This window comes from Vipera ursinii (genome assembly GCF_947247035.1).
Source record: "Vipera ursinii genome assembly, chromosome: 5".
NCBI classification, from domain to species: Eukaryota; Metazoa; Chordata; class Lepidosauria; order Squamata; family Viperidae; genus Vipera; species Vipera ursinii.
In genome coordinates, this window is record NC_139518.1 from 2,938,408 (window position 1) to 2,950,092 (window position 11,685).

At 47.9% G+C, this 11,685-nt stretch overlaps 1 protein-coding gene across 1 annotated transcript in view; it reads left to right on the top strand.

The window, feature by feature from the left end:
• Positions 1 to 233: 233 nt before the first annotated feature.
• The window catches only part of B3GNT7 (UDP-GlcNAc:betaGal beta-1,3-N-acetylglucosaminyltransferase 7), a gene marked incomplete at its 5' end in the record, with an annotated part of 37,715 nt that continues 26,263 nt past the window's right edge, over positions 234 to 11,685 (top strand). The window contains 2 exons of the mRNA XM_083364921.1: positions 234 to 261; positions 1,040 to 1,111. Of these exons, the coding sequence (XP_083221047.1) occupies positions 234 to 261; positions 1,040 to 1,111 (100 nt within the window). The remainder of the gene's footprint in view (positions 262 to 1,039; positions 1,112 to 11,685) is intronic.

The window sequence follows — 11,685 nt, forward strand, 5'->3', positions numbered from 1 at the left end:
GCTGAAGAAGTCATGCTGGAGTCAAAAGAAGGTTTAGCTTTTATCAGAGGGGGGAGGGGGAAAAAGTTTTGGAAGTTAACGGCCCACGGAGAAAAAAAATTGGGATGCAAATGAGATTGGCTGGGTCCTCCAAACGCTTTTAATCTGGTTAGTGAATTAAGCGGCTTTCTGGGTTGGCACGGAAGAAAAACATAGAAGAGTCAACTTGATCCAACTTGTTAGGCTCAGACAGCATGGGACGTCAGAAAATCAACAAGCCAGGTTAGTGCTGACCAAAGTCGGTGTATCAATAGAAGAGGAGCTTTGTAGCTCAGGCTTGACATGAGGGATGCTTGGGGCTCTCTGAGCTGGGTTGTTTTCTTGAAGGCTTTTCGTGACCCAACTGGGCAACATCATCAGTACTACAAGGAGGAAGAGGAGGACTGTGGGGTCCTTAGTGCTCTCTGAGCTTGGCGATCTTCTTGCAGACATTTCGTGACCCAACTAGGTAACATCATCAGTGCTAGAAGGGAGGAGGAGGAGGAGGAGGAGGAGGAGGAGGAGGAGGAGGAGGAGGAGAAGGAAGACTAAGGGGCCCTTGGTGCTCTCTGAGCTGGGTGGTTTTCTTGCAGACGTTTCATGACCCAACTAGGTAACATCATCAGTGCTGGAAAGGAGTGGGATTTGTGGAGAGGCGGAGGAGGACTGTGGGGTCCTTGGTGCTCTCTGAGCCTGGTGATTTTCTTGCAGATGTTTCATTGCCCATCAGTGGTGGGAGGGGGAGGAGGAGGAGGAGGAGGAGGAGGAGGAGAAGGAGGAGGAGGAAGACGACGACTGTGGGGTCCTTGGTGCTCTCTGAGCTTGCTTGTTTACTTACAGACAATTCATGACCCAACTAGGGAACATCATCAGAGCTTCAGCATCAGTAGTAGAACACTTTTTCATTTCCCCCCACCCTCACCCCCCAAAAAGCTCTGTGTAACATTGCTGGGCAGGTGTTTTTTTTTCTTTTTCTTTCTTATTTTTCGGAGCATTATAATGCACCTCCTTATTGTTGCAGGCCTTGAAAACGACAATGTCTTTCGGCTGTGCGTTTGCCGGAGGAGAGTAACATTCTCCCGGCCTTCAGAAGGTGCAAAGTTCTTTAGCTGAGTGGTTTCAATTGCCACTGAGTGGTTTCAATTGGCCTCCCATCCCCTCGCCATGTCTGTTATTTGTTATCCGAAGTTCAGATCGTCTCATTTTCTGGGTTCTGGAAGGAGGAAACAGCCTTTTGGGAAATGTCCAGTTGACAGAAGATTTTTTTTTCCCCTGTTTTCTTTTGATGCCCTGTCCTTGTTCTATTCTTATTTGCAACCTCTCCGTGCGGATTCTCCGTATTGACGGCTCCCCTTTTAAACCACCTCCTTCAATATTTAATTGCTTTGCGCTTTTTCCCCAGGTTTTGGCGGGTGAGAGGGATGTTTTGGCTTGAAACGGGAGTTTCAAGAAGCCGCGGTGACGAAGCTGCGCCTTTTCTAGTTCTGAAAGTCATTTTTTTCTTCTTCTTCTTCTTCTTCTTATTTTTAATTTTGTCATCTTTGCTGCTCTGAAGTCATCTGGAAGCAAAAAATTCCCTTCCAGGATGAGGAGCTGAGCTTGGCCCCTGTCGGCTGGCAGCAAACGGTTTTTCCACTGCTTTTTTGTTTTTGTTTTTTTTCCTCCCGGCTTGAACTTTGCAAATTGCAAATCTTCAGCGATGGCAAACGGGTTTCCATCCGCTTTCTTCTCGGAAGGTTTAAGCTCTTGCCCCGTTTAAATTGAGCCTGCAAAAAAAATCTCCTGGCGGGATATTTTCTGAGCTGGCCATCTTAAACGGATGAATAAAGGGGAAGGTGTGGTCCTGGCCTGTGGATTGGACAGCCATTTGCCTGAAATGGTATAGGGCAGGGGTCTTCAAACTTGGCCCTTTTATGACTTGTGGACTTCAACTCCCAGAATTCCTCAGCCAGGCATGCTGGCTGAGGAATTCTGGGAGTTGAAGTCCACAAGTCATAAAAGGGCCAAGTTTGAAGACCCCTGGTATAGGGTTTCCTGCCTGAGCAGGGGGTTGGACTAGATGACCTCCAAGGTCCCTTCTAACTTCTTCTTCTTCTTCTTCTTCTTCTTCTTCTTCTTCTTCTTCTTCTTCTTCTTCTTCTTCTTCTTCTTCTTCTTCTTCTTCTTCTTCTTCTTCTTCTGATTATTGTTGTTGTTGTTATTATTATTATTATTATTATTAATAATAATAATAATAATAATAATAATCAAGCTCCCTTCGTCCAGTGCGCTCCCACAGGGAGGGTCTTCTCAGGGTCCTGCCGGTAAGAGATTGCCGGCAGATGACACCCAGGGGAAGGGCCTTCTCAGTGGGTGCGCCTGCCCTCTGGAACCAGCTGCCCGTGGAGCTTAGGACTGCCCCCGACCTTCGTTCGTTCCGCCAGGACCTGAAGACCTGGCTCTTCGAGCTCTCTGGCCCAGGCTGAGGATTCTTTAATTTTAATTTTAATTTTAACTGGGGTTTTATTTGTTCAGGGACGGATATAATTTTTTTTGAATCTGTTTTTAACTTTTGTATTTTTTGTTTTAATCACCCTGTAAACCGCCCTGAGTCCTTCGGGAAAGGGCGGTATATAAATATAATAAAATAAATTATTATTATTATTATTATTATTATTATTATTATTATTATTATTATTATTATTATTATTATTATTATTATCGCAGATCCCTCAATCTACCTTTTAGGGTTTTTGCTATTGAGAAAAACAAAAGACTGGAGACTGTGGATGGAGGAGGAGGAGGAGGAGGAGGAGGGGAGGGGAGGGGAGGGGAAGGAGAAGGGAAGGAGAAAAAGGGAAGGGAAAGGAAGAGGAGAATAGGATGCTTGGTGCTGTCTGAGCTTAGTGTAGACCAGGGGTAGGCGACCTCGGCTCTTTTATGACTCATGGACTTCAACTCCCAGAATTCCCGAGTCAGCATAGCTGACTCGGGAATTCTGGGAGTTGAAGTCCATGAGTCATAAAAGAGCCGAGGTTGCCTACCCCTGGTGTAGACCTTTCATGACCAAACTAGGTAACATCATCAGTGCTAGAAGGGAGTGACGTATGCAGGAGGGAGGGAGGGAGGAGGAGGAGGAGGAAGAGGAGGGGGAGGGGGAAAGAAAAAAAATGGGGGGCCTTTTAAGTAGGAAATAGCTTGTCTGAATCGTTCTACAAGTAGTCCTCTACTTACGAACACAATTGAGCCCCAAACCTCTGTTGCCAAGTCAGCCGGTGGTTCGGTGAATTTTGTCCCACTGTCTGGGCTTTTCAAGTGACTGGGAGGCATAGTTTACCTTAAAAGTCCTTTATTTAGCCTAAGACACTGGCAAAGGCTTGCTGGAAGGAAGCTGGAATCTGAAAACTCCGCCCCTTGCACGATATTTGGTTTCATTTATTTTAATTTTTGTATGTTATGTGCTGCATAAAAAGGTAAAAAGGTAAAGTTTCCCCCGCACATGCATGCTAGTCGTTTCCAACTCTAGGGGCCGGTGCTCATCTCCGTTTCAAAGCCGAAGAGCCAGCGCTTGTCCGAGGACGTCTCCGTGGTCATGTGGCCGGCATGACGCCAGAGGCGCACGGAACGCTGTTACCTTCCCACCGTAGTGGTCCCTATTTTTCTACTTGCATTTTTACGTGCTTTCGAACTGCTAGGTGGGCAGAAGCTGGGACGAGTAACAGGCGCTCACTCTGCTACGGGATTCGACCCGCCAAACTGCATACTGTGTTTTAATTGCCCTGTACACCGCCCCCCCCCAGTCCTTCGGGAGCGGGGCGGTATATAAATCTAATAAAATAAATAAATAAATACATTAAAACGCAATTCTCCCCCTTTCTAATTCTGTCATTCATCATATTCTCCAGTTAATTTAAAGACTGAGGAAACCCCCGCCAAGGCCTTATCTTCTTTAGTTAGAGATGGCCTTGAAGGTGCAATCCTCCTCTTCCCCCCTCCCGACCTTAAACTAAATGTCTCAAAGCAACACACAGGTTTAACATATGAAATGGCTCCTTCTTCCTCTCTTGTCAAGCAAGAAGATTCGATGTTAGCAGCCTTGACAAATAGCTTGTCCGAATCCTTCTACAGCTAGTCCTCTACTTACGACCACAGCTGAGCCCCAAACCTCTGTTGCCAAGTCAGCCGGTGGTTCGGGGAATTTTGTCCCGCTTTACAACCGTTCCTGCCACAGTCGCTAAGGGAATCACGGCCGTTAAATTAGCAACGCAGTGGTGAAGTGAATCTGGCTTCCCCATTGACTTTCCCTGTCGGAAGGCCGCGAGAGGTCACCGCACGACTCCGGGACGCTGGGCAACCGGCGCAAGTACCTGCCAGTGGCCCAGCGTCTGAATTTTGATCACGGGACCGCAGTGAGGCTGCAACGGTCGCAAGTGCGAAAAGTCCCCTTTTTTCCGGGGCCCGTCGTTAACTTCGAACGGTCGCTAAACGAACGGTTGTTAAGTCGGGGACAGCCTGTGCAGTACAGCCTCACGGCTTGCCCAGAATGCAATGGGGTGGGGCGGAAGAGACACTTGTGTAAAGAAACCCCCCCCAAAAGCAGCTTTCAGAGGTTGCCTTGCATCCAAGGGAGGGGGCGCACAGGAGGGGCGTTCCTAGGCACCAGGTTTGTGTGTGTGTGTGTGTGTGTGTGTGTGTGTGTGTGTGTGTGTGTGTGTGTTCGTCTTCCTGACTCGGGAAAGGAGGTCCTTGTTCAGAGCTCGGCTGCTTGAATGGATGCTCTGTGCTCCTCCGTCCCTCCAGCCAGAGGTTGAAGCAGATGTTGAACCAGACGCCGAGGCCACGCTGGGGAAAGGGGGGGGGGTTTGGGACCAGCAGTGGGTGCTCCAGATGCGAGGAGGGATGAACGAACATGTTGAGACTCTGGAAAGAGTGCAGAGAAGAGCAACAACAAGGACCAAGGGGACTGGAGGATAAAACGTACAAAGAACGATTGCTGGAATTGGGTATGTCCAGTTTAATGAAGAGAAGGGCGAGGGGGGACATGATAGCAGCGATCCAATAGGGGCTGCCCCAAAGAAGAGGCAGTCAAGCTCTTCTCAAAAGCGCCTAAAAGCAGGACAAGAAGCAACGGATGGAAACTCGTCAAGGAGAGAAGCAACCTGGAACTCAGGAGAAACTTCCTGGCAGTTAGAACAATTAACCAGTGGAACTGCTTGCCTCCAGAGGTGGTGAATTCTCCAACACTGGAAGTTTTAAAGAAGAGACTGGACAGCCATTTGTCTGGAATGGTGTAGGGTTTCCTGCCTGAGCAGGGGGTTGGACTAGATGACCTCCAAGGTCCCTTCCATCTCTTATTCTATTCTTTTCTGTTCTATTATTTCTATTCTATTCTTTTTCTGTTCTGTTCTGTTCTGTTCTGTTCTGTTCTAGTATATATTGTATTCCATTCGATTCCAAAGGAGAAACTTCCTGACAATGAGAACAATTAACCAGTGGAACTCCTTGCCTCCAGAAGTTGTGAATGCTCCAACACTGGAAGTTTTTAAGAAGAGACTGGACATAGGGTTCCCTGCCTGAGCAGGGGGTTGGACTAGATGACTTCCAGGGTCCCTTCCAGTTATATTATTATTATTATTATTATTATTATTATTATTATTATTATTATTATTATTATTATTATTTTGTTATTATTATTATATAAAACTTTTATTCATAAAACATGAAACTCAGTCAACTGAACACTCAAACTGACTGGCACTAATGGTTGGCACGGGTTGCTGCCAGCATCCCAGGTTGTTGTTGTTGTTGTTATTAATCAGGTTTGATCTCGTGAAGCTGAGGCTTTTTTGCCCTGCTGGGAAATGTCCGGGGGGGGGGGGAGACACTGGATGGTGGCCCAGAGAAAGGCCCTGTCCTCCCGTTTTTCCCCAGCGATCCAATAAATACAGGTAGTCCTCAACTTACGACCGATCACTTAATGACTGTTCAAAGTTACAGTGGATCTCCTTGGGGGGCTATTTGTGATCTGGATTCAAAGTTATGCTGGTTGCTGTTTTCCCCCACCCCCCACTTGGCAGATGGGTCACCTGTACAGGTGTTCGCAGCATCCCGAAGTCACATTTTATGATATTTTTGCCTAACCATATCAATAACAAAACCCTGGGCTTGCTTAATGACCCCCGCAAATGAAGATCGTGAAATCGAGTTGGTCATGTGATCGGCCTGTTTTCCCCCCCCCCCCCGCCCCCAGTCACGACTTCACCAGGAGGATAAGCAGGCTCCATGATGGTCGTAAGTTGAGGACCGCCGGTAGTTTGAACTCTCAAACTCTCACTAAGCTTCTTTCCTTACGCAGGTGAACCTCAACTTGCAGTCCCAAATCTCCGGCTGGACTTCAACTCCCAGAATTCCCCAGCTAGCATTAGCTGTAATGTATCCTACAGCAGCAGAATAGAAAAGGAAAGGAAGACACCAGGTGATCACTCCTCTGTTCTGCACCGCGAAGGAAAGAATCAGATGGCGAAGGTATCTCACCTGTTGGTCCTCTTTCCCCGTCCCCCCCAATCCTTTTCCTGCATTAGTGGGTCCTTTGCGGTATCTCACCTGTTGGTCCTCTTTCCCCCCACCCCCCAATCCTTTGCCTGCATTAGTGGGTTCTTTGCGGTATCTCACCTGTTGGTCCCCTTTCCCCCCAATCCTTTGCCTGCATTAGTGGGTTCTTTGCAGTTCACTCAGCATCTTGTGTTAGTGTAGCAGCAAAATCTGAAAGGCGAGGAAGAGGAAGAGTCTTCAAGGGCTGGGGGGGAGGGCGGCTTCCAACCAAATAGACTTTTGCAGAAAAAACTGTGATCCCAGCTGAGTAGAATGGATCCTTCCGACAAAGTTTCCTTCGTTTTTATCCATCCCGGGAGTGACGCAACGAATTTCGAATTTTGTAGCTCTCCGCTCTCGACAGGACCGTCTTCCCACCTCAGGAGGTAAGGAAGCCAAGCCAGAAATTAATTCAGACAGAAACAGGGAGATGCGGGTGAGAATCTCCCCTAACCCACCAAGGGCTTCCAGAGCAGCAGGAAAAGTGGAGAAAAGTTGTCTTGCTTTTTACAGAGATGCCTTTCTCCCGCGTGATTCTTTTCGAATCCACTCCGACATGCGTTCTGCAGGGAAATTGTATTTAACAGGATTTTCGAATGTAATGTTTCACAACCTTGGCAGCCTTAGGAATGGGTGGACTTCAACTCCCAGAATTCCTCAGCCAGCATGGCTTTCATGCCTGAAGTGGGACTAGAACTCCCCGTCTCCTGGTGATTGGCCCAAGGTCACATGGTTGCTTTTCATGCCTAAGGCAGAACTCAAACTCCCAGTCTCCTGATGATTGGCCCAAAGTCACATGGTTGCTTTTCATGCCTAAGAAAGGACTAGAACTCCCAGTCCCATGGTGCCGGGTCCATAGTCACCCAGCCTGCTTTCATACCTAAAGCGGGGACAAGAACTCCCAGTCTCTTGGTGATTGGCCCAAAGTTACATGATTGTTTTTTATACCTAAGATAAAGACTAGAACTCCCAGTCTCCTGGTGATTGGCCCAAAGTCACATGATTGTTTTTTATACCTAAGATAAAGACTAGAACTCCCAGTCTCCTGGTGATTGGCCCAAAGTCACATGATTGTTTTTTATACCTAAGATAAAGACTAGAACTCCCAGTCTCCTGGTGATTGGCCCAAAGTCACATGATTGTTTTTATACCTAAGATAAAGACTAGAACTCCCAGTCTCCTGGTGATTGGCCCAAAGTCACATGATTGTTTTTTATACCTAAGATAAAGACTAGAACTCCCAGTCTCTTGGTGATTGGCCCAAAGTCACATGATTGTTTTTTATACCTAAGATAAAGACTAGAACTCCCAGTCTCCTGGTGATTGGCTAAAGTCACATGTTTGCTTTTCATGCCTAAGGCGTGACTAGAACTCCCCATCTCCTGGTGATTGGCCCAAAGTCATCCAGCTGGCTTTCTTGCCTAAGTCAGGACTACAACTCACTGTCTCCTGGTGATTGGCCCAAAGTCACCCAGCTAGCTTTCATGCCTAAGTTGGGACTAGAACTCACCGTCTCCTGTTGATTGGCCCAAAGTCACCCAGGCCAGCTCCCAGTTTCCTGGTGATTGGCCCAAAGTCAGGCAGTTGGCTTTCATGGTGAAAGTGGGTCTAAAACTCCCCCTTTCCTGATAACTGGTCCAAAGTCACCCAGCTGGCTTTCACGCCTAAGGCGGGACTAGAACTCCTCGTTTCCAGGCCAATATTTTAACCGGCACAGAAGCCGACTCTTCAGCGCTGCTCCTCGTTCCACGCAGTTCTACGGATCCTGTAAACGGGACCTCAAGACAAAAGCTGCAAGGCGCGTCCACAAAATGGAGCCTTCCCAATACCGGCTTACCTTTTCAACCTATCCCGGCACAGAGGCTCCTTAAATATGAAAATAACAGACCATGTAAGGAGGCCTTAGAAAGCCGAAGAAACAGGCTGGTTTCTTCAAAACGAGAACCACACGGAAATAAAAGTAAAAAATAAAATACTGGCAGCAGTTTTTAAGGGTTGAAAAGCAGGTGGATTATCTCTGGCTGGAGATCTCCCATCCGTCAGCCCTTGAGCTGTCAAGGAACAGGGTAAGGTGTATCGCCTCTCCATCTTTAAATTCCTTCTGGCTTTCAAGCTCTCTTAATTTGTTTATTTTGGCTGGGGATCAATTTAGCCGGTTCGCTTCGGCTCCGAAGGGAAAAAGATCTCACACCCAGAGGTGGGAAACTAGCAAAAGAGCCCGCGGCCCAAAATGGACCCAGTCACCCAGTCAGCTTGCATGCCTAAGGCGGAACTAGAACTCACCGTCTCCTGGTGATTGTCCCAAAGTCAACCAGCCAGCTTTCATGCCTAAGGCAGAACTAGAACGCACCATCTGCTGGTGATTGGATCAAAGTCACCCAGCTGGCTTTCCTGCCTAAGGCGGGACTAGAACTCACCGTCTCCTGGTGATTGTCCCAAAGTCAACCAGCCAGCTTTCATGCCTAAGGCAGAACTAGAACTCACCGTCTCCTGGTGATTGGATCAAAGTCACCCAGCTGGCTTTCCTGCCTAAGGCAGAACTAGAACTCACCGTCTCCTGGTGATTGTCCCAAAGTCAACCAGCCAGCTTTCATGCCTAAGGCGGAACTAGAACTCACCGTCTCCTGGTGATTGGATCAAAGTCACCCAGCTGGCTTTCTTGCCTAAGGCGGGACTAGAACTCCCATCCTCCAGGTTTCTAGCCTGTAATTTATTTTTTTAAAAAAAGGTTACAAAAAGAGAAGAACAGAAAATTAAGAGTTTTGTATGAAGGAGGCCAACACACCTTCTGATTTAGTTTTTCGGGCTTGGTGTGAGATGTGCACACAGGAGTTGTGTTTGGTCAGTTCAGGCACAGACTGGGAACTGAGGCCATCGTTTGTTATCGCCGTTCGTCACTCAAAAACAAATATTCCAGGTTGTACTTCCCACTTAAAGCGAACACCAAACCCGGTTTATCGCACAAATGTGCATGCAGAAATAATTGGGGCTCCTTCCCTTTTTAAAGAGAAGCAGCGTTCCAGCAAATGGGGTTTTCCCTACGCAGAGCATCTGTTTGGTGGTCACTGATAAAGTCAGGGTGTTGTGTATGTAAATAGTTGCTAACAAGGGAAATAGCAGATTGCAATATAGCTGGGTTTTGAGCGGGAGTTTCAGGTGCAATCATTGGATGCAAATAACTAGAAGCGGGAAAATAGACTCCTCGTCTATCAGAACCAAACAATTGGCGACAAAGGTGGGATAGACAGAAGACCAGAGAATTGGCGGAATTGTCGCGCAAAGGCGGCAAATTCGGAACGAGTCACAGTCAACCGAGCGGCCGCGGCAGAATAAGAAAAATTCTCCGAATGGCGCAAATTGGGTCACTGAAGGAATTCGACCCAAACTTCCCCGAGGATTGGGAAGAATACATCGGACAAGTCGAAGGGTTCCTGTTAGTGAACGGAATCACAGACGACCGGAAAAAGGCGGCAGCATTATTGACGATTTGCGGCACACCGGTCTATCGAATCGCTGTCGGACTGTGTCAACCGCAACCGGTCTCAAGCGTGCCTTATGCCGACCTCCTAGCCAAACTAAAGGTCCACTTTACACCTAGGAGATCCGAACTCTTCTGGCGGCGCATCTTTGAGAAGAGAAACCAGAGACCGGGAGAATCCATACAAAAATTTGTCGCTGCTGTCAGGGAAGCCGCAGTACGATGTAAATACGACAATTTAGAAATAAGAATTCGGGACCGAGTAGTACTGGGCTTGCGTGACGAGCAGCTACAAAACAGAATAATCGCCAAACCCACTGGCGATCTGCAGGAAGTGATCGATGAACTTTTAACGTACGAATCCACCGGGTATCGCGACCCCCCCCCCGCAGTAGCATGGCAGCGTCGTCTGAGATCAACCAAGAGGGCTATGTGGACTGCGGGGAGGCGGACCAGCAGTGGGAAGAAGATATTGCTGAAGTCTCCAGGCGATTCGGGAAATTGGCGCCAAGACCACCCAGAAGTGAAGGGCCTGAACATAACCGCCGTCAACAACCCGCAACTCCGCAAAGACAAGCGACGGGGGCACAACGACCATGGAGGGACACCGCAACCAGACCGCGTGACAACGACAACCAGAACCGGTGTGGCAGCTGCGGAGGCAACCATCCCCGCGCCTCTTGCCGATTCCGTACCGCAAAGTGCAGGGCGTGTGGAAAGACCGGCCACATCCAGGCCATCTGTAGGAGCCGTGCTCGCGACAACCGCCTTCACGAAGTCGATGTGTGGCCCGAAGGTAAGGTAACCCCTTATTTCAGTGGCAAGGAGACCCCTAAACCCCGGGTTAAAATTCCAAATCTAGGGGAGGTGGCGCGTGTCAACCGCAGGAGAAATGGGAAAAGTAGCAATTTTCCAGAAGGAAAATTAAAAATCGTAGTCCATCTGCAAGGGGTTCCTTGCAGAATGGAAATAGACTCAGGGGCTTCAGTGTCAATAATTTCCAGTGAAACCCTTGAGAGGATTGAACAAATAAGTGGAAGGAAAATTCCACTTAGTTCAACAAAAATTCAATTAACTGACTTTCAAAAAAGCCCCATAAAAATAAAAGGAAAGATTAGCCTTAGCGTTAAATTTAAGGGATTTAAGGGGGTCTTAGATTTAATAGTCACTGAGGGACATAGGACTAGTCTAATTGGCCTTAACTGGTTCCCTGCCCTGGGCATTTGGATCGGGGGAATAAATTCAGTAATTAAAAATAAGACCCTCGAATCAGTCTGCAATGAATTTGCAGACGTATTCGATGGATCTCTTGGTAAATACAAAGGGCCCCCAATTAAATTTAATCTAGACCCCTCAGTAAAACCAATCAGGCTTAAGGCCCGAAGGGTACCTTTCGCCCTGAAGGAAAAAATCGAGGCCGAGCTCGACAGGCTTGTAGGCCAAGGTGTATTAGAACCTGTTGAGGGTGGTTTGTGGGAAACGCCGATTGTCACACCCCTCAAACCCAATGGGGATGTGAGAATCTGCGCTGACTACAAGGCCACCCTGAACATTGGAATGAAAAAACACGCTTACCCGGTCCCGACGGTGAAGCAGGTCCTCGCCACGATCCAGGACGG